At 35.8% G+C, this 20,240-nt stretch overlaps 1 protein-coding gene across 9 annotated transcripts in view; it reads left to right on the forward strand.

The window, feature by feature from the left end:
* s100p (S100 calcium binding protein P) overlaps positions 1 to 16,053 on the forward strand; it is a 40,571-nt gene extending 24,518 nt beyond the window's left edge. For 3 of the 9 annotated variants that reach the window (XM_079856595.1, XM_079856593.1, XM_079856589.1), the window contains exons 2-6: positions 9,360 to 9,476; positions 10,575 to 10,748; positions 13,441 to 13,636; positions 14,036 to 14,316; positions 14,402 to 15,973. In XM_079856595.1, the coding sequence (XP_079712721.1) occupies positions 9,360 to 9,476; positions 10,575 to 10,748; positions 13,441 to 13,636; positions 14,036 to 14,316; positions 14,402 to 14,486 (853 nt within the window). In that variant the 3' untranslated portion in view covers positions 14,487 to 15,973. Of the gene's footprint in view, positions 1 to 168; positions 245 to 9,359; positions 9,477 to 10,574; positions 10,749 to 13,440; positions 13,637 to 14,035; positions 14,317 to 14,401 lie in introns of all 9 variants that reach the window. The other 6 variants (XM_079856588.1, XM_079856592.1, XM_079856587.1 and 3 more) reach the window with 4 other exon arrangements.
* Positions 16,054 to 20,240: the final 4,187 nt, after the last annotated feature.

Genomic DNA, 20,240 nt, shown 5'->3' on the forward strand with positions numbered 1-20,240 from the left:
ATATATATATATAAAAAATTTTTTTTTTTTTTTTTTTTTATAAATCTTACTGACCCCTAACATTTGTGTCAGGTTAATTTTCAGTTTGTTGGTGTTTTATGGTACGTTTACACGACAACAATATACTAAAAACTGAAAAGTTTTTCCTTTGTGTTTTTTCGCCTACAGACAACAACGTTGTCAAAATGATCCCTGTTCACATGGATCTGCGAAAACTACTAAAAACGCTGTATTATGCTGCCAGGCAAGTAGATGGCGATGTCACTTTCTAAAGAAACTATGTGACTATAGACTGAACACGTAATGCACATCACCGTTTTCACAAATTCGTGTTTTTGTACTTTACACTGCGTTTTCAGGCCCCCAAAACATTGTTGTCATGTAAATAACTGACCAAAACCCATAAAAATTTTCCGTTTTTAGTTGAAAATGGTGTAATGTAAATGGCCCCTTAGATTTGGTTTTCCCTGCCTGTAGTCCCTTGTTAGTTCCTTTGGTTACGGATTAAGTTAAGCACCTGTTTCAGTTTTCTGTTGATTAGCCTCCCCAGCGTATTTAAAGTCCTGAGTTTGGTTCTGCTCTCTGTCGGGTATTGTCTTGTATATTTTAGTACAAGCTGTTACGCTATCACTTCCTGAATTGTGTTGTTTATTTGGATTAAAAGATTTTGCTTCATCATTGCCTTAAACGTGACAAAACAATGGTGTATGTTAAAATATATAACCAAGTAAATAATCAAATTAAAAAATATTATAATTATAACATTTGATTCAAAAAGTGAATGTAAAAAAGGAAATTTAAAACCTTAAGCATTAATTATTAGAAAAAGGTCAATAATTGGGATTCAGTAATTCATTAAATGCATAGCAACATTATAAGCGTACAGTATAAACAATAGATAATCACTTTGAAACAAAAAATATATATATATCCAATATTGACCGATAAACTCTAATATCACTTGGCAATAAATCTACAATCTAGTTTTGGCCAACAATAGAAAGTTGAACATCTGTGTTTAACTCTGGGTCCATGTTGGTAAAATTATTTAAAGATCTGTAAATATATTTAAGGACCTCCTTAATAAAAGGCATGTTCAAATAATTACACTTATCACAATGTTCATCTAAATTCTGCTCTTCTTGAATCAGGATCCTAAAATAGCATCCAGCTGGTGTCACACTTGAAATACCACGTTCCTGAAGTGAGTAAGGCAGTTACTTGGATGTGTTTACTGGGGTAATAAATGTTATCATCTAGACACCATCTTTTCAACACGCAGCTCTGCAAATGACCCATTTGCCCTGTTGTGACACACAATAACAATGAACCCAAGTGAAGACACCGTTTCTATTTTGTTCTTTCAACCTCAACCACACTTCTCAACCAATATTTACAACCCAACAGAGAGTTCAGCAGAACTCGCTCGTCAAACACGCCCACCGGCACCGGATTCCAGACCCCCCTCCTTCTTCCCACTCATACTTTTAAAGCTAATTGTGGCGGCGATGGCTGTAAATTTCACACAGTAAAATGTGAAGCATGTCTCTGTATTGCTGTGGTGATGTCAGACTCCAGCTGCTGTGGAGCCTTGAAAGAGACGCTGACCTTCTAACACCAAAGTCTTCAGGATACGCACCCTGTTCATACACAAGGCTTGTTCAAATGTCAACGCTAACACACCTAAAACTGAAAAGTGCATTGAACTGACTTGTTCCCTATCAGTGGAGAAATATTCTACTGTATGAGCCTTACTGTTGGCCATTTAATGACTTAAGTGGCACCTCCTATTTAGACTGTGCATTGTGTTTTCATGCAGTAAACGGACCCTTTTCACTGACTGTGATGACACTAGGGCTATTAACTCTTTCCCCGCCAGTGTTTTAAAAAAAAGTTGCCAGCCACCACCGGCGTTTTTGATCATTTTCACAAAAAATTTCATGGCCCCCAGAATATTTTGTTGTATGAATATCTGAACATGCTAATGTATATATATATATATATATATATGTATATATGTATATATGTATATATATATATATATATATATATATATATATATATATATATATATATATATATATATATATATATATATATATATATATATATAAAGCAACATTGAGCAAAAAGCTGAGAAAATGACGTTTTTGTCAAAGACTACATCCATATCAGACTCAGTATGATGATCAAAACATAGATGGAGTAGATCAACACCCTCAAAGCTTCACAGTTCTATAGCTCGTTCTGGGTCGACATTTCATTCAGTAATATTAGGCAGTTTTGATTTATATGCTGTTTAATGTTGGTGATCACGTTATTTTACATATGCATATGATTGCCTATGGTATTGCTTGTTTCGGCATCTTCTTCGCATGTGTTTTGATCAGGAGATTCTTCAGTAATCTTTCAGAAGATGCCTAATAGCGCCCCCTACCATATTACAGTGAAAACACAGAAAGCCAGAAAATTCAGTCAATAGTGGGGAAAGAGTTAAAGAGTTGATGAATCGACTCCCCATTAGTCATTCACTTAAAGTTTCCAGCCAACTGGTTGATAATAGATTTATTCACTTGCCACGTCAAATTTAACTCCCGTTTGGCATTGATGGGTGTTCATTTTGGATGCTTAATACAGCAATTGCATAGAGACATCCAAATCATATTCACTGTCTCTCCAAGACAATCAGCATGAATATCTACAGAGTCAATTTCTGGAACTCTTTATTAGACTTGAAGCTCTGGGATTTTATTTTCTCTGACGATCTATGATGAGGGTTGAATGTACAATTAAAACTACAACTGTGGCCGTTATCCAGTACAATTATGCGATGTGTCATGCCAGAAGATCCAATACTAATTTCCGAGAAAGGCACTCTCCAAATAAACCTTATTTACCCCTGAACAGTTTTATTGACCCCATATAAAACATCTTTATATCCCTGGTAGTTCTTAATGTAAATGGTGAGGGAATTTCCTCAGGAGCCATTTACATGTAATAAATTATTCATTCAGCTTTATAAATAGACTTGGGTGCTTTGGATAGTCACCAAATCTTGTTTTATTTGTTTCCATAAAGCCTAGGTTTTTTGGATTCAGTTCACATATTTATGTCATAAACTTACACAGTTTGAAGACTAACGTGATGTTGCTCATTTATTAGTTGGCTTCATCAATCACTCGTCGCCATCCCTGACTATCTCTCCAGTTTGTCTGCATGCATTCGCATCTGCTGTGCAAAGTAAAGCATATTTATACTCCAACATTCGAATTCTGGCCAGCAGCACTGAAACATTCCAAAATAAAAATCTCATTAGAGTAATAGACCTGAAAATGCTCCATTAAAAGATAATTATGTTTGCTTGATGAGAGCAGTAAATTAGCTTAAACAGTTGTCAAGATCTGAAACAATAACTGAATGGAGTTTTCAGCACAAACAGAGATCTATCCGACCCTGTAAATGGCCAATGATTAACCAGCCGTGATTTTTTGACATGTTTGGGTCGCAATCCTTCAACCCAATTAAGTTTCTAAACATCAACACAAAAGAATGTGACTGATTTGCTAACTTTAAAATGTGTTTGATCCCTCCCAGAATGCACCATTAAAATACATTTGATTGTATTTTATAATATAAGTCAAGTCATTATTGCAAAAAATAACCCCAATAAGCGTGATCAGGACCCATACAAATCTGCCAAGCAACAAGAAAATTGCGGTAATATTACAGTAATATAATACTTCAGTCCAGCAATCGATATCTGAGACGCAAGAAGGCACCAGCTGCGTTTATATGAAACGAGAGAGTGAGTTGGCAGTGTGATATGAGAGAAATGAGCCAGTTTCAGTTGTCTGCATGAATGTTTACATTAACATGTACGCATTTGGCAGAAGCTTTTATCCAAAGCAACTTATATTATATTGCATTTCAAGGTACACATTTACATTCTTTTCAGTTCTTGCTTTCCCTGGGAATTGAACCCATGACCTTGGCGTTGCAAGCGCCAACGCTCTACTGTTTGAGCTACAGGAAAGCCATGAATTAAAGGTATAATGGAGGATTTTTTTACTTCCGGGTGGATCACCTATACTATTGGTCCTCCTAATTGTCAATCATTATGGTGAATCAATCAAACTTATTCAAAAAGTGGAGAGGGCGGGTATTATCTAAAATTCGGAAAGATCCTCCACTATACCTTTAAGGTGCATATTTGGAAATATTACACTGCTGAATGTCGCAATCAGAAGAGTATTCCAGAGAGGTGTATAAAAGGAATTTAGATGATCCTGTCACTCCACACACAGTTTATACAAATACACATTTAGCTTGATATCATTTCATACCTTGTAATCCAGGTGAAATACATTAGTTTACCATAGTTTACGATCTTAATTTAACAAATGATGGCATATCTACATGGGCTTGATGACTGACACATTGTTTCAGTCAGCTCTGAACATTTAATTTAGCTTGTCTTTAACCTTATCGGTGACGTCGTCCTTTGGAGTTTACCTCTGTTTTTGTCATTAGAGCCATAATTTCATGCAACATTAGGTGTGTAATTGTGTGTTAAATAACAAGGGTGAACAGAGATCATATTGCTAATGAATGCAACATGGAGAATGATACACAACACACACAAAAGCAACTTGGACAGTAACGCTCATTCTCTTAATGCTAATGAAGGAAATTACGTCCTATACCATCTTAAAGACTTAGAAATAACTGTTTGAAACGCATTTGTAAAATGTCAAATGTTTGCTATAAAATGGAAGAAAGCAATTGAATAAAGTGCTTCAATTCTGGTTTTAGTTGTAGTTGTTTAGCACTGAGACACCTGGGCTTCATCCAAGCAGTTGTGAAGTGAAAGAGCAATAATTATTTTTCATTTTCATGTGTCAGGCCTCCAGAAGCCAGGCAGCATTAGCATGTCATTTAGCTAAAGACAGAGGAGCAGCCCACCCTCAAACAACACATTCACATATTGCTCTACCATGCTAAATGGCTTAAAAATATCATCTCATAAAATATAAAAATCCTTAAATGTGTCGCACGGACTTGAATAAGTGATTCTAATCTAAGCTAATACATTATCAAAAACCAATTAATAAATAACTACTAAAAAACTACAATTATGTAGGGGTGACCCCAAATGGTCGAAGATTCGATGCTTCGATAGGAGGAGCCTGATTCGACTACCGATCTCACGGTTGAATCTTCGCAGAGGTGTTATGAAACGAGGATCATGCCACTTTGGCTATATGAGGGCGCTCAATGTCTGATTTCACATCAACTAACGGTTTTCTGTCAATACGTTAATATTCAGCCTATTATGATAATGCTGTAGGCCTATATAAAAATGTGCAAAGAAAGAAGCTTTTAATAAATATTTTTTAACGTGCGTGAATAAATCCAAACACCCCGTGACAGATTTAAGTTTCACTTTCAATCCGTGACGACAGAGGAGCGTCTTGGCGGCAAGGATTTAAATCTTTAACAATGTCTGGGATAAGAAAATCTAAAGTGTGGATGTACACCCATCAGAAAGGATATTCTCCAAGGCTGGATTTAGCATCAGGAAAACCATGATCGCACTTCTGCCGGCCAACGTTAACATGTTTCACGCATAGACTGGGTTTCACGTTAGAATGTATTTTATCCGCGCGCACAATTTGAAAAGACTCCAACGGACAGACAGAGTGAAAGACTGGATTTGTTCTCTCGATCAGGTACAAGTGATTTCAAAACTTTTCAGCCGGTTCTAATTTTATTTTTGGATGCTGTGAACATTTAAAAGACTGCCTCTCCAGTTTAGCATTTATTGTTGTTTCTGCAGTTAAAAAGACAAAGTTGAAAATTCTGGCTACTATCGTTATTTTAATAATTTCTTTATTTTTATTTTATTTATTAATCTGTCAGGGTTATCTAATCTAACTATTTGTGGCTTGTGTTTTGAATATATGTTCCCCTGCACTTTAGGCATTTTGCACACATTTGCTCCTCATCCTGTGACTTGATTCTGATTTATTTCGTTTTGTATTTTTATTTATTAGAAAGGTATATTCTGTTCTAATTTAATTTAGTAAATTAATTGTTTATTTTTTCGGTGCATCGATGTTGTGCTGTAGGCTGGCCTGCTCGCACAGGTAATTTAGCCGATTTAATTTGATTTGCATGTGAAATGCAAATCTGCAGTGTGGCCTTTCTGGAGTTATTTATGTTATTTCTTAGTTTTATTGATCAAAAATGTTTTTATACATTATGTTAAAGCCCCGCCCCCAGCCCCACCCCCACCCCCACACACATGATTCGACTATTAGTCGACTATAGGCAAGACATGACGATTCTGATTCGACTATGAAAATCCATAGTCGGGGACAGCCCTACAATTATGTTTGTAAACTAAATATAACGGAGATGAAAAGCAGTAATAAATAGCAGTGTTTAACTAAATCTTTTTTTTTTGCTATAAAACTTAATTCTTCAAAGGCACCTGAATCAGTGAATCACTTTCTGAACAAACTGCTTCATTAGTGAACCAACTAAAAAAACTAGAATAATTCTTGTAAACAATTTAATTGAGATGAAAACAGTAAAAAAAAAAAAAAAAAGCAACTAACTAAATATTTTTGCTACAAAAAACACTAAAAGCTGCAATGGCACCTGATTCAGTGAATCATTTTTCTCATTTCACTGATTCACTAACGAACCAATTTATAAATGACAAAAAAAAAAGATTAATCTATTTTAATTGAGATTAAAACAGTTACAAATAGCAATGTTTAACTAATATTTTGCTATAAAGCGCTAATGCTTGATTCAGTGAATAAACAGATTCCTAAAAACACAACTAAAATTCAATGAAACAGTTGAAAACAGTCATAAATAGCAGTGTTTGACTAAATATTGCGCTGCAAAAAAGATCAATAAAAAGCAGCAGGGACTTCGGGAAATCAGTAAATCATTCTCTGAGCAAACAGATTCACTATAGCATAAGAACCTGTTAGATTATTTCTTTAGCTTGTTTGTCTGTGAAACTCCACATACAATAAAAAAAATAAAAAATAAAAAAATAAAAAAATGCTACATTGCTATTGATAGTAGTTTGTTACTAGACAAACTTATGTTTTGAAAATCGGTAAACTATTATCAACATACTGAAAAATCCCTGTTCTTCATGATTTTATTCCAACCAAACTAATGTAGAGTATCAACAATGCCTCATAAATCACTGCAGCGATGATATGGGTTTAGTAAATCCCATCATGCGTGGACACATTGGATGAACATTCCAGCTGTTTTGGGTGAATGCCAGATGTCTGTGTTTTTTGCAACAAAAAAGGCCCCTGTAAGGCGTTATTTACCCAGCTAAGGTGACCGGAAGGGCAAATCCCAACAACTGTCCAGGACATACCAAGCTTTTTAAAGACAGCCATATGAAAAATACTGTGTGTGGTTCTCCTAGTGCCATTTTGCCCTGGGATTTTTTGGCAGGTGTTTTATTGGGTGAGGTGGGGACAATGGGTTTCCTTGGGTCAGTGTTTCCTGTCTACCTCAGTCTCATATCTAGTTCATCATCCTGTGAGCCGCCTCACTCAGCATAGGAAAGAGAGTCAACATGCACAAATATGATATGTGGCATATTCCCATCATTGACGTTTACAGCTCTCCACTGCAGGGCAGAGATTTGCTCACTCTTGCTTTTCAGACTTTCATTTGAGATAAAATGTTGCAGTGCACCTTTGAGGGCAGGTCAGGCAGAGAGTGGAAATTGCTCAGTCAGTCAAGCTGAGCGCTAATAAAACATACCACAATTTACCGTGGTACTACAATTTGGTTTGACATGGTAAGTTTTGACATTCTCATGTTTTAGTAGGCTACAAAGGAACGATTCAGTAAAACGTGGTCAATTTCTTAATTAATTTACAAAGTAAATGTTTTAATGTGCTTGCGTGACCTGTTGAAATACATCAGTGAATTATTAGGCTAAGTGTAGTTTCAAATGTTTTATTTTTAAATAATTTGATCACACTAATGTGGTCACAATATTGACAAAGTAAATAAATCCTCATAATAGAAAACTAGACTATTTCACTGTTCCCTAAAATACTGGCTAGTACTGTACAGTGCAAAGCACACTTCATGCACTGCCTTCACTGTAATATTTCACTAAGCACTTATATGATAAATAATTAGCCTAGACGAAATGTTATGAAAATATATTACTATTATTTTTATATCTCACTTCAATTTATTTCATTATTTTATTTGCAAGTAAAACTGTTTTGCAAAACAACATGAACACAGTAAGCAAAAAAGTAAAAGAAGTTTTGCTTTTTGCGCAATTGATGATTTTAAAGAATAAGTTGTCCAAAATGTAAGACCCTGAAGAATTGTCAAGCAGCTGCACTCATATATAATGCTTTCAAAGGCTGCATGTATTCGATCAAAAATACAGTAAAAACAGTCATACAGTGAAACTCTCCTTGTGTTCCAAAACAATTCACATATGGGTTTGGAACAACATGAGGCTGAGGAAACATAATCTGATCTTTTGAGTGAATTAACACTTTAATGCTTAAAAATAAATAGTGACTAGCTCAATATCCCACAATCCCAAGCTGTGCTGGACTATAACATCAGCTCTTCGAATCACATTTATATTTCCAGTTAAACGCTTGTTAGACTCTGGGTACATTCAACGACACACATGAGCCATGTACTGGATAGCATATGAGGGCAGGAGTGTGCAGTCAGTCAGTCACAAACGTGTGGCCCAAAACACCTGTGTCACCTTGATGCTACAGGACTCTCCATCAACACCAATCATCAACAGAGTGCAAGGGAGGAGGCGGCTTTGAACGCCACTGCCTCTCCCTTTCCTCTCTCTCTCACTCACTCTCTCAACCATGGCAGGAGGAAGGGATCAATGCCGTGAATGGTCCTCCTCTCCTTGCTCACTACTCTCATTATTATAGCCCATGAATAGTCAATAACAAAACAACAGGCAGGAAATGAAGGAGAAGATGCTTAGTTCAATGCCTGGTGTGAGTTATTTTTATGGAGAACTGGTTCTAACCATGTGAGACGGACTTATTCCGATGCTGAGGATTCTAGAAACTTACTTTTCCTCTATTTGGACTTACTATGTTTATCAACAACCATGGAGCCATTGGTTTAATACTGCAGTTGTAAAATTTCACCAACCTGTGAGGAGCTGAAACTCAGTGGGGAAGCCAGAACATTCTCTGAAGGCTGTGTTATAAATATAAGACCCAGCTTTTCGTTCAGGAACAGTGTGCAGACGAACCGGTGTGGAGGGAAGCACATGGTCAACTAAGAGTGTGTTTTTCTGTCAGGTCGTCCCTGCAGTCTTTTGCGAGTGCTTCAGAGAGAGCTGCACACAGTGGAATAGCTGGGAGAATGTTTCTGTGGGCTGGAAGCAAAGGAGCTCAAGGATCTGGAAGTGAGAGAAGGTAAAATACAATGACTCGACTAACTAACTGAACCACATGTGACAACACTATGCTAACCTTTAATTACCTAGAGTCTAAATGAGGATGCTGCATGTTTGATTTCATGTTGATTTTAAGTACAGAGTGAAACAATTAGGAAAATAATTAGAAAAAACTGATTATAAATGTATATTATATTATAAATAAACAATTGTATTTACTTAAATTGTGTAGATATTAAATTCTTTCATACTACAGCCGATAACTGAGAAATGGCTGATCTAAAAATGTATTCTAAAAAAAGTTAAAAAATAAAACTAAAACCTAAAGTCAATTGTTTAAAATGCTACAAGTGTTACTTAAATATTAACTATAAGTGAATAATGGATGTAGTTACAAAAGCAATATAAATGAAAAAAAAAAACATTAAAAAATGAACATGCACAGTTAAATATCCAATAGTGACTGATTCATTTACATCAACAGCAACAATTTATTAAACAACAACTAATATCGGCCAACAATTGCATCCCTAGAAAATGTGCAATGTTTTCTGAATAAAAATTACTCTCATTTAGAACAAATACATCATAGTTTATTTAATGCAAAGAAATTCACTCACCATTATTTGCAGTTTTTATTACATCTAACTTCTGTTTTGCACTGATTTAGCGGTTTAATTTAGTGTCAGAAAACATACATTTTAATAATCAAACTAATCTGTCGTAAACTAATGACAGGAAGTGGGTTAATATGACTTTGTAATGCTTTTGACCACTGTACTCACAGTAATTATCAAAAGGTCACTGATAAAGATAGACAGGTTAGACAGCTTGCCTTCACAACCATGCATAATCTTCAAAAGCAATATGACCTGCTGTCAAAATATGATTAAAAAATCATGAGCTAAATATTTGGAAAGGAACTAAATATGCACATGTAATAGGACAGTAGCACGTATCTGTGTCGTGGGCTAAGTTTCTGAACCAAACCTAATTCATTCTGGCCCTCCAACCTTTTTTAAGTAATATTTTGTTATATTAGGTTTAGCACACACCTGGTCTTCATTAATCCATGTGTATTTGTGTGTCTTGGGACTCTTATGTTATGTCATTTAAGCAGGACCATTTATCAGAAGATTCGTGGGTATGATATTTTGGAGAAGAGGAGGACGGTGACAGCGCTGAAGGCTGGAGAGGACAGAGCCATTCTCTTAGGCCTCAGCATGATCCTTTGCTCTGCCATGATGTACTTTGTGTTGGGCATCACAATGGTGCGCTCTTACTCAGACAGGTAAAAATGCCCAGACACCCTCACAGGAACAAAACTGTACAAAAGTACATTGAAACCAAAGAATTAAAGGTACACTCAGTAATTTATCCCCATTCAAAAGTTGTATTGAAATGTATAGTAATTGAGTAATAAGTTTAAATTCATAATTTCTGCAATGGTAACAGTAACTAAACTTTTGAAAAAAAAAACAAAAAAAAAAAACACTGAGTACACCTTTAAACAATCAAAATGAAAGAATGAATATGTTAATGTACTTCAATGTCATCGCTTTAAAAAACATTTGGGACTTGGAAGTGCAATGTATTCCTTAAAACCTTTGAATATATGTTTTTCATAATTCTATTGTATTCTATTCCATTCTAATTAGTGTTATTCTATTCTGTATGTGAACTTTTTTTATTTCCGGTGGTTCTTAAAGGGATACTCCACTTTTTTTGGAAATAGGCTGAAAATAGGTCTAATAGGTTAGACAAACTTAGTCCCGGTCACGTTGGAAGTTACTGAGCTGGGGACTATTTTCAGGCAATGCGTCATATCATTACGCCTGCTGGACTCATGGTACGGAAGCAAAGTTTCTTGATTATTACGCAGGAATGAGAGTATAGTTTCTAGCCATATCAGCCTAGAAAATCGCAACTTTACATTTTCCGTCGGCCTTGAAGAGTCAAGTTTTAAATAGGAAAAATATCTAAACTCTTTGGTCATTTTTTTGAGAGAGATGCTAATGGTCTTGTCCGATTCAATGATCTATGCTAAGCTATGCTAAAAGTGGTACCGCCAGACCCGGAGTTCTGCTGAATGGATTCGAAAATGGCAAAACTCAACTGTTTAACTCTGGGGGAGTTGTAAAATGAGCCTATTTCCAAAAAAAGTGGAGTATCCCTTTAAGTTCTAAATAGTTCTACTAAATTCTATTTTTAATTTGATTGTTTTCTTTTTTCTAAATGCTTGTGATTGCAGTTGTTTCTTATTTATTCTTTTCTACTGTATTCTATTCAATTTGCACAGTTCTATTCTAATTTTTTTTGTTCTGTTATATTCTGTTTATGACAAACATCTAACCAAAAGCATTCAAAATGTCTTTATTCTTTATTAATAACTACTCTATTTGATTTTGTTGTGTTCTGCTCGTGAATGCTTTTCATTTCTTCTTTAGAACCTTTTCACTTTTCTGAGATTGGGGCACAGATGTGAACTACAGCAGGGTAAACTTCTATACAGCATATATTATTTTTGCATTATAATAGGCTTAAAGAGAAAAAAAAAAAAAAAAAAAAAATTATATAAAATGAAGGTTTCATTTTATTTTGATGGTCCCTTTACCATTTTGTTGACTATAAGTTAAGTTGCACCTACATGTCTACTAACTGTCATTAGAGTGTTAGTAGACTGGTGTGGTTGGGATAAGAGTAAGTTGACATGTAGTTGCAAAGTTACTTCTAATCAGTATAATGTATGTTTGAGGACCATCAAAATAAAGAGTTAGCAGATATTAAGCAGACAGTCTACTAATACTCTAATGAGTTAGATGACAGGTAGTTGCAAAGTTACTTATAGTCAACAGATTGTTCAAAAGGGACCATCAAAATAAAGTGTTACCAAAATTAACAGTAACTCTGTTAACGCTTGTAGCAGTGTTCACACGATTTTTTTTTTTTTTTTTTTTTGTAATTTAATGTCAGGATATTATAACAAAGTACAATGTTATAAAATGTACATTAAATACAGAAAAGTTTTTGCTAGATTTGTTAATTGCTGTGTAAATGGGTCAGCAGCAAAGTCTCTGAAAAGGGTTCATTCTATTATGAACAGAGGCATTTTTTCAGCATAATTCATATTGTTTTCCTCAGCTGGTTATGAAATGTTGACCATCAACGTGTAAAACACTAATTCTACTGTCCACACTGATACCACGCATTAACAGATCCCATCCTTGATTGACCGTAAATCGCAGATTGGCTAACATTACAGCTTAATATTCCAAATACCACTGACCTACGATAGATTGCACACAGATAAGAGCTGGCATACACTGCAGTCAAAGGCAATTAGAGGCAGCTGAGCCTTTGGAACAGCCAAAGAACACAAGGCCTGTTATTCATAGAGTAGGAGACAAGAGCCCTGGCACAAAGACAACCACTAACATGCAATTGGCCACCACATCAGAGGGCCAAATTCAGCCAAATCACCAATATGTACCCTAGTGCATATGAAGGGTGTCCCTGATGTTCAAATATTGTGCTTAATGTGGAACAGCTAAATATAAAAGCAGCTTTAATTACAGAACTTGTTGCAAAGGGCAGTTTATATGTTTAAGAGTATATTAGCAAAATCGTAAAAACTTTGACAGCTGTGTCCATTTTAGTAGCATTTCTGTCTGGAAATATTGCCTGCTTTGATTTCATGGTGACTTTAACTCAGATATGCCCTTCAACAACTCACTTTTCACCGGTCACTCTCCACAGGTTAAGGTTCACATTAAGTCAAGTGTGCTCCATCCTTCTCCTGGAGATCTACCTCCCTTTCCATTTCATTTCAACTGTAATCAAACACACTTGAACAAGCTAATTAAGGTCTTCGAACATTTGAAGACATCCTGTCTTGGCACACCCTGTGTGATAAATGCATTTTATGCAATTACAAATGATTTCTTAACTTTTTTCCACTTCTGTCCCTATTTTTTCTCTCTCAGCGTTTGGACAGAGGAGTCAAACTGCACAGTACTGAACTCCGGTATAGTTGCTGAGATTAACTGCAGCTACAGTTGCGGCTCAGAGTGCCGGAAGAGCTCCAGGTATCCCTGTCTTCAGGTGTACGTCAGTCTGAACTCCACCGGGAAAGTTCTGCGACTGTCATACAACGAGGAGGCCTATGAGGCCAACCCTGAGGTACAGCACCTCTAGTCATATGCATTAACTATAGGGATATATCTCATTAACCTGCATGGGCAGTTCTTCGGTGACACTATGATGTAAAAGCACACATTTGTCTTAAGTATCTATTTACCTAATTTGAATTAAATTATTTTTGTTGGCGTAACCCAATGTAGTCAGGCTGATTGTCTTTGAATAAAACCAGTTTATTTAGATAAGTTACCACAAAAATATGTTACTCGAACAAAACATTGTGTACAGGGTAAAATGATCAAATCACAATTTGTCCCCAAGAAGATATGTCAGTGTACTTTCTGAGCATGATAAATGACCACTATACAGTGTAGTACACAAATTGAACTATGGGCTGAACTGAATTCTTTCAAGTAAATGCATTTCCTTCTTTCCCATCAGTGTTTTTACATCCCAAAGTGTCGCAAGGATCACCAGCTGATGCACACTATTGTGATGAACATCTCCGAGCGACTGAAGACACACACACAGGTTTTGTGTTACTACGACCCCTCAGAGCAGCAGGACAGCGTCCTCCTGACACGTCTCTATGGCCGCGGGGCCATCATTAGCTCCCTCCTCTGGCCCACGTGCACGCTGGTGGGGGGCACGCTCATCATCGGAATGGTCAAGCTCACTCAGTACCTGTCCTTCTTGTGCGAGCAGATCGGCCGCATTAAAAGGTGAGACTGACGGTGTGCAGACGGATACCTCAGACCAGTGAGGCCGGTGCTTTTGAGAGAGATCTAATCGCTGTGTTCCTTGCAGGATGGGGCTCTACCCCCTAACGAGAGCTTCTCACATCAAGGTCTGCACTGGGAAGTTTAATGGCGGCATCCAGGATGGGGTTTGAATGTGAATGGAGAAGGCAATGTGCGAATTCGTCAATGGACCTGTTTTCTACCATTCTGTATACAGCAACAAAGTGTTTTCGCTTTCATGTGCTCTTCCTCTGATGCTCCATCCGCCTTGTTAACCTATCCTGGTTGTGTTGACAAGGCTGAAATAATGTTGTGAATGAGAACTTCCTGTAACATTGAGAGATCAACAGAGCCCCTAATGGTCGTAGTTGGAGCTTCCTACAATCAGACTGGGTCAAGTCCAATCCTGATGCTCAAGGGTCAAAATACACAGTCATGTTGTGGGGTCTCGATTACACTTTCTGACCACCGGATCGCAGAGACTCCATTCCAAGATGCTACTGTGTAGTGATATGTCTCAACCATCTGACACTTATGTAATTTCAGTAAAAGTAGCATACACTACTTCCTTCAGCGGAGACTGCTGTCATTTATGGCTCTTTGACAAACACCTGTGGAGCAACTCAAAACCAAAGCTCATTTGTTGAATGTTACTATACTGTATCTCTTAAAGGGATAGATCACTCAAAAATGAAAATACTGTCATCATTTACTCACCCTCATGTTAAACCTGTATGAATTTCTTTCTTCCGTGGAACACAAAAGATATTTTGAAGAACGTGAGCAAATGAGGAATTTTTTTTGGGGGGGGGGGGGGGTAAACTGTCCCTTTAACTGTTGAGTTTTTTTTTTTTGTTTCAGATGAAATTCAGTTGTTCTCTCTAGCTAGTCAGCATTAAGGCATTACAAAGTGAAGGCTGTTCTAAAAGGTAGTGTTATAGTAATCCCAAATTGTAATGGGTTGTTCAGCCAGGAAGTGTTCTAAACCAGCTAGACACAAGACCGTTGTATTGGACAGAATGCAAAATGATTTTAAAACTTGAACTTCTTAAAGCCTCTTTGAAAAAACATGACACAAATATTCAAGTCATCCATCTCTTACATTCATATAGACAAGTAAAACAAATGGTGCAAAGGGGAAACAAACACTGTATGTGAATGACACCCAAGGCAGCATTTCAGGAACATTGCTACAGCGTTTCTATTTAATAATTTATACTGTAACTTCAGTTAAGCACTGCATTCTGTATTTGTGTACATCGTTTTTTTCCCCAGAGAGAAATCATTTTTGTTGACCATTAACCGGGAAATCATGTATTGTCAGTTGTAGATGTATGGATGTAATTCCTCACTTGCACTGAAAGATGGTGGACTGAATGATTTGTAGGGTTTTGCACAGAGAGAAACAACAGTGCCTCATTTTTTAGATGCGATACAGTGAATTAATAAATTCAGTAGCAGTCCTCCAGCATATGTATCATCTGATATTATTCTTTGAATAGGGGAAACTGGGGCTAGTTGTCCTGAGGGTTATTCATTTACACAGATGCTTGTATTCTGTAGCAGTGGTTTTGTATGTTGGTTTCAAACATCTTGTTTAAAACCCTTCAAAGCTAGATAAAAAAAAAAAAGTTTTTGTAATGTTTGTAGAACAAAATGTTATATTTCTTATAGTTACTGGCTAAACAACTAAACAATAAAAACACAATATTTTAAGGCAAGATATAATAGATTTTAACAAAAAGATTAACCAATGATGTCTGATTGGGGCAATATGTCATGTTTAAAAAATGTTATATATATATATATATATATATATATATATATATATAATTTTATTTTTTGTAGCAAAAACAGCAGTTTGATATTTTATAATTGTCATATTATTATTATTATTTTAAAGCTTACAAGTTGTGGCAGGTTCCAATGTGACAACAAGCCCCATAGAATGAAGAAAAAAGAAACGTTCCCTAGGAAAACAAGACATTTCTTTTAACATGCATTGTGTGACAACTTGCCCCAATAGGAGAGCATGTTAAAACAATGAATCCGTTTTACTGGCCATCAACAATGAATAACTTTTTTGTAGACAATATTTTAAGTGTTCAGGTAAATATTTACTGGAGTAAATATGTGAAAACTAGCCTTGGTCTCCTATATAAAACATACCAACCATCTACAGTGCCAATCATAAACATCAATGTTGTTTTTAGAAGCGATGAATATGTCGAAAGATGTCAACATAACACACGGATACTGATCGATATAGGCTGTTTTTATTACGCCTTCAGCCACAAATGAGATGTGTTTTATGCTCAATGTTGTCTAACTTAATTCATGCCTTTTTCTCAAGACAATCTCAGTTGGTGAAATGTGTTTCAGTGTCAACAACGAATATTAAGATTTACAAGGAAAGCAGCAGAAACTGTCATTACCCTTGGACTTGGCTGGATTATTAGCATACAGTCTCCAGGTCATCTTGTGTGAGTTTGTAACCAGCACATGGAGCAGCGGAGGAACTGATTTGACTGTCCTTGGGAGATGGATTTGGCCTGAATAGCTTCTTGAGAGGAGCACCTTTTTAAAGTGCAATCAGGTGACTGGCTGTGATGAATCAGACTGTCTGAAATTAATCAGTCCACAGCCCTCCTCAACCCCCTACCCGCACACACTTACACACACACACACCTTCCAACCCTCGCTGACGACATCCTCATAAATAGACCCTTCTAATGTCGTTTACCCACCAAAGGAGGGGTTTTTCTTTTTAAATAGATTGAACTGTTAGGAAGAGATCAAAGGCGTGATTGAACACCATCATGATGTCTATTTTTTGTGTCCTATATGCTGTTTTCTAAGAGAATGAATGATCCATTAGGGACAAATAAGCCAGTGTGGTAAAACCCAGATTATGGCCGTGTGTTTTTTTTTTTCCTTTGTCTGATTTGGTTTGCAGTGACACACTATTGTTCCTCCTCGGCCCAGGCTGATGGGATGTGTCTGGTGGAGTGTTTTATTGGTAATGTGAAATGAGATATTGCTCATAACTCCAGAGTAACTGCCAGTCAAAATGATGGGATATGGAGATGAAATTCACTAAGTCATTAGCTGCTTTGAAGATGACGCATTATTTAAAGCCTCCTGTCAAACATTTCCACATTATACATAAATTGGAAATTTTAGTCGGCATGAAACAAGTTTTTATAGTCTTTTCTTCCCTATTTTGATGTATATTTCAGTGTAACGGCTTCTCGAACAAGAAAAAATGTAGGTTGGGAACTGGCTGGATTGTAGGAAGTTGGGCATTACTAAATGGAGGCAGATCTGAATGTCAGTTTGCAGTCAGTTGTGGAGGATATTTAGTCCCACCCTCCATCAAGAAAAACGTAAAGAAGATAACAGATGTAGTTTTAAGGGGAGGGGAGGTGGTCGTTTTTTTACTTAAAGAATATGAGTTTACGTGGATTAAAAAACTAAATAAAAACGTGCACAGATAAATTGTTTCTGAAATGTTTACATTCTGTTAAAAGAATAAGAAATGTCAGTTTTAATTTCATCGTGACATTAAAGGGCCTTAATAAAATGATCAATTATATAATTTTACCTTTTTAAATACAACTTATTTGCGCAGTATGCAGCCATTTGCAATTGTCTATTTTTGGTAGCACATTATTGTTTGTAGATTGTATTTAGACACAATCGTAATTTACGGATTTATCATAATTATTATTAGGAATGCACCAATATTATTCTGGCTGACACGGATAAGCAAATAAATGTCCAAAATTAAAACTACATAATATTTTTTCTTAATAAATTAAATATCAATCAAACACTAAAGAATATATATATATATATATATATATATATATATATATATATATATATATATATATATATATATATATATATATATATATATATATATATATATATATATATTTTTTTTTTTTTTTTTTTAAATAAATGCTACAAGTGAATTTAAGCATCATGACATTATAATGTACAGTATGAAAAAAAATGTCAAAAATATAATAAAAGATTTATTTCAATATAGGCTAAATGTTACATTTAACATTGTTAAATTGTTTTTTTATTATTATTATATTTATCTTTAAGTGAGTATTAGATGATGGTAAAATGTAATCTTTATGTAATATATATGTTATGTAATAGGGGAAATAGGCATATAAAATTAAATTGTAAGATATTGATAAATGAAAGATAAATCTCCAATATCGATGATATGCAATATATCATGCACCCCTAGTCATAATTATTTCCATTTCTGTTCCAGCAATCAACTTAGGGTTAGAGATTGAACGAGGCTCACACCTGTGCTACAGATATGAATGATACCTCAAATCATGTGGCATGTGGAAGATTGTGGTTGGAAGATGTTATTATTATTATATGTTATTACTATTGCTTTTCAAAGTGATCAGACTTATTATTTGTGCTTGGCTGAGCATAAAACAGGCGGGGGAAGAAAATCCCTTTTCAATATAATGGCATAAAAGGCCCGCTGCATCAGCGCATCAGTAGATCGATAGCATCCAGGTATGATGGGTCATCTAATGTAAAGTGTGATTTAGAGAAGCCATTCAAACAACAAAGAGAAAATGAGCCTGCTCTTAGTGTTCCTTCCAACTGCCCTCTTTCACCTCAGCACTCAACAAAAAGGGTCTCTCTTTCTCTCCCCCCCTCTCTGGGAACAGGAAACCCCACTTCCAACTGTTCCCCTGGCAACAGAACATAGTCCTGACCTGACGGACACTTCCTGTGCTCAGGTCAGACAGCTGTGCGGTTTGTTAAAAAGGACATCTGTGGGTTTTCTTATGAAGGGCTGAGGACACAAAAGGAGGAAGCAGTAGAAGAAGCAGCTGGAAATTACAAATTGCTATTGCTCATACTTAGGGATCAAAACTGGATCATATCATAATTTTGGGAGGGGATGTGTTCATTGGGCCAGTCACTTAGCAACACCCTAGTAACGGCATAGCAACACACTCATACAAATACGGACCCCGCACATGACATGCGAACAAAAATAAACATATGACCACAAATTAAGAATTTGTGCCTTCTCTCATTTCAGTAAGTCGTGGCCACAATTTACTTATTTGTTCTCTCGTTTTAGTTCAATTGTGGCCACGAATTAAGAATTAATTCCCATGACTTATTAATTTGTTCTCTCATTTTGATTTAACTGAAACAAGGGAGCAAATTACTACAACGTGGCCACTATTTACGAAAACAAGGGAACAAATTATATTGTGCACACAAATTACTTAAGAGGGAACGAATTAGTAAAACATGCTGAAAGTCGTGGGGACAAACTTTGTTTCTGGGAACAAAAAAATCCCTAAAGGAAGTCAAAACAAAAGTGTGTGCGTGTCACTCAATAATAAGAAATATTACCACTGGCCATGGTTTTATGATAATCACTGCAATGATTCTTTTCTAGGATTAAAAAAAATCCTACCGGACAGACTCTTAATAACAGATTATACGATTGCAGTAATGTGTACACAAACTTTTGGTAAGTGGTTAAAATGACTATGCTACTGTGTCTAGTATTGCATTTCTATCCCACAGTGCATCACCTCTGTCTTCTGTGGTTAGTTAGCGCCCTCTGCTGTCTGAGGTTTGTACTTCAGATGCAGTATTGAGAACCTGAGCATATCGACGCTTGTTTTCTTTCACTTTCTGATTCAACTCACCCATTACAAAAAATTTATAATACTCATTTTAGTTTTTTTTTTTTATATATATATATATATATATATATATAAAGGCACATTTTTAATTTATTTTTAAGTATGAACCTTTAGATTTAAAGGGAAAAAAGAAAAAAAAAGATTAAAAAAAAAGATTAGAATCCGAAACGATTAGTAATGTGTATG

The sequence above is a fragment of the Squalius cephalus genome, assembly GCF_949319135.1.
Source record: "Squalius cephalus genome assembly, chromosome: 22".
Lineage (NCBI taxonomy): Eukaryota > Metazoa > Chordata > Actinopteri > Cypriniformes > Leuciscidae > Squalius > Squalius cephalus.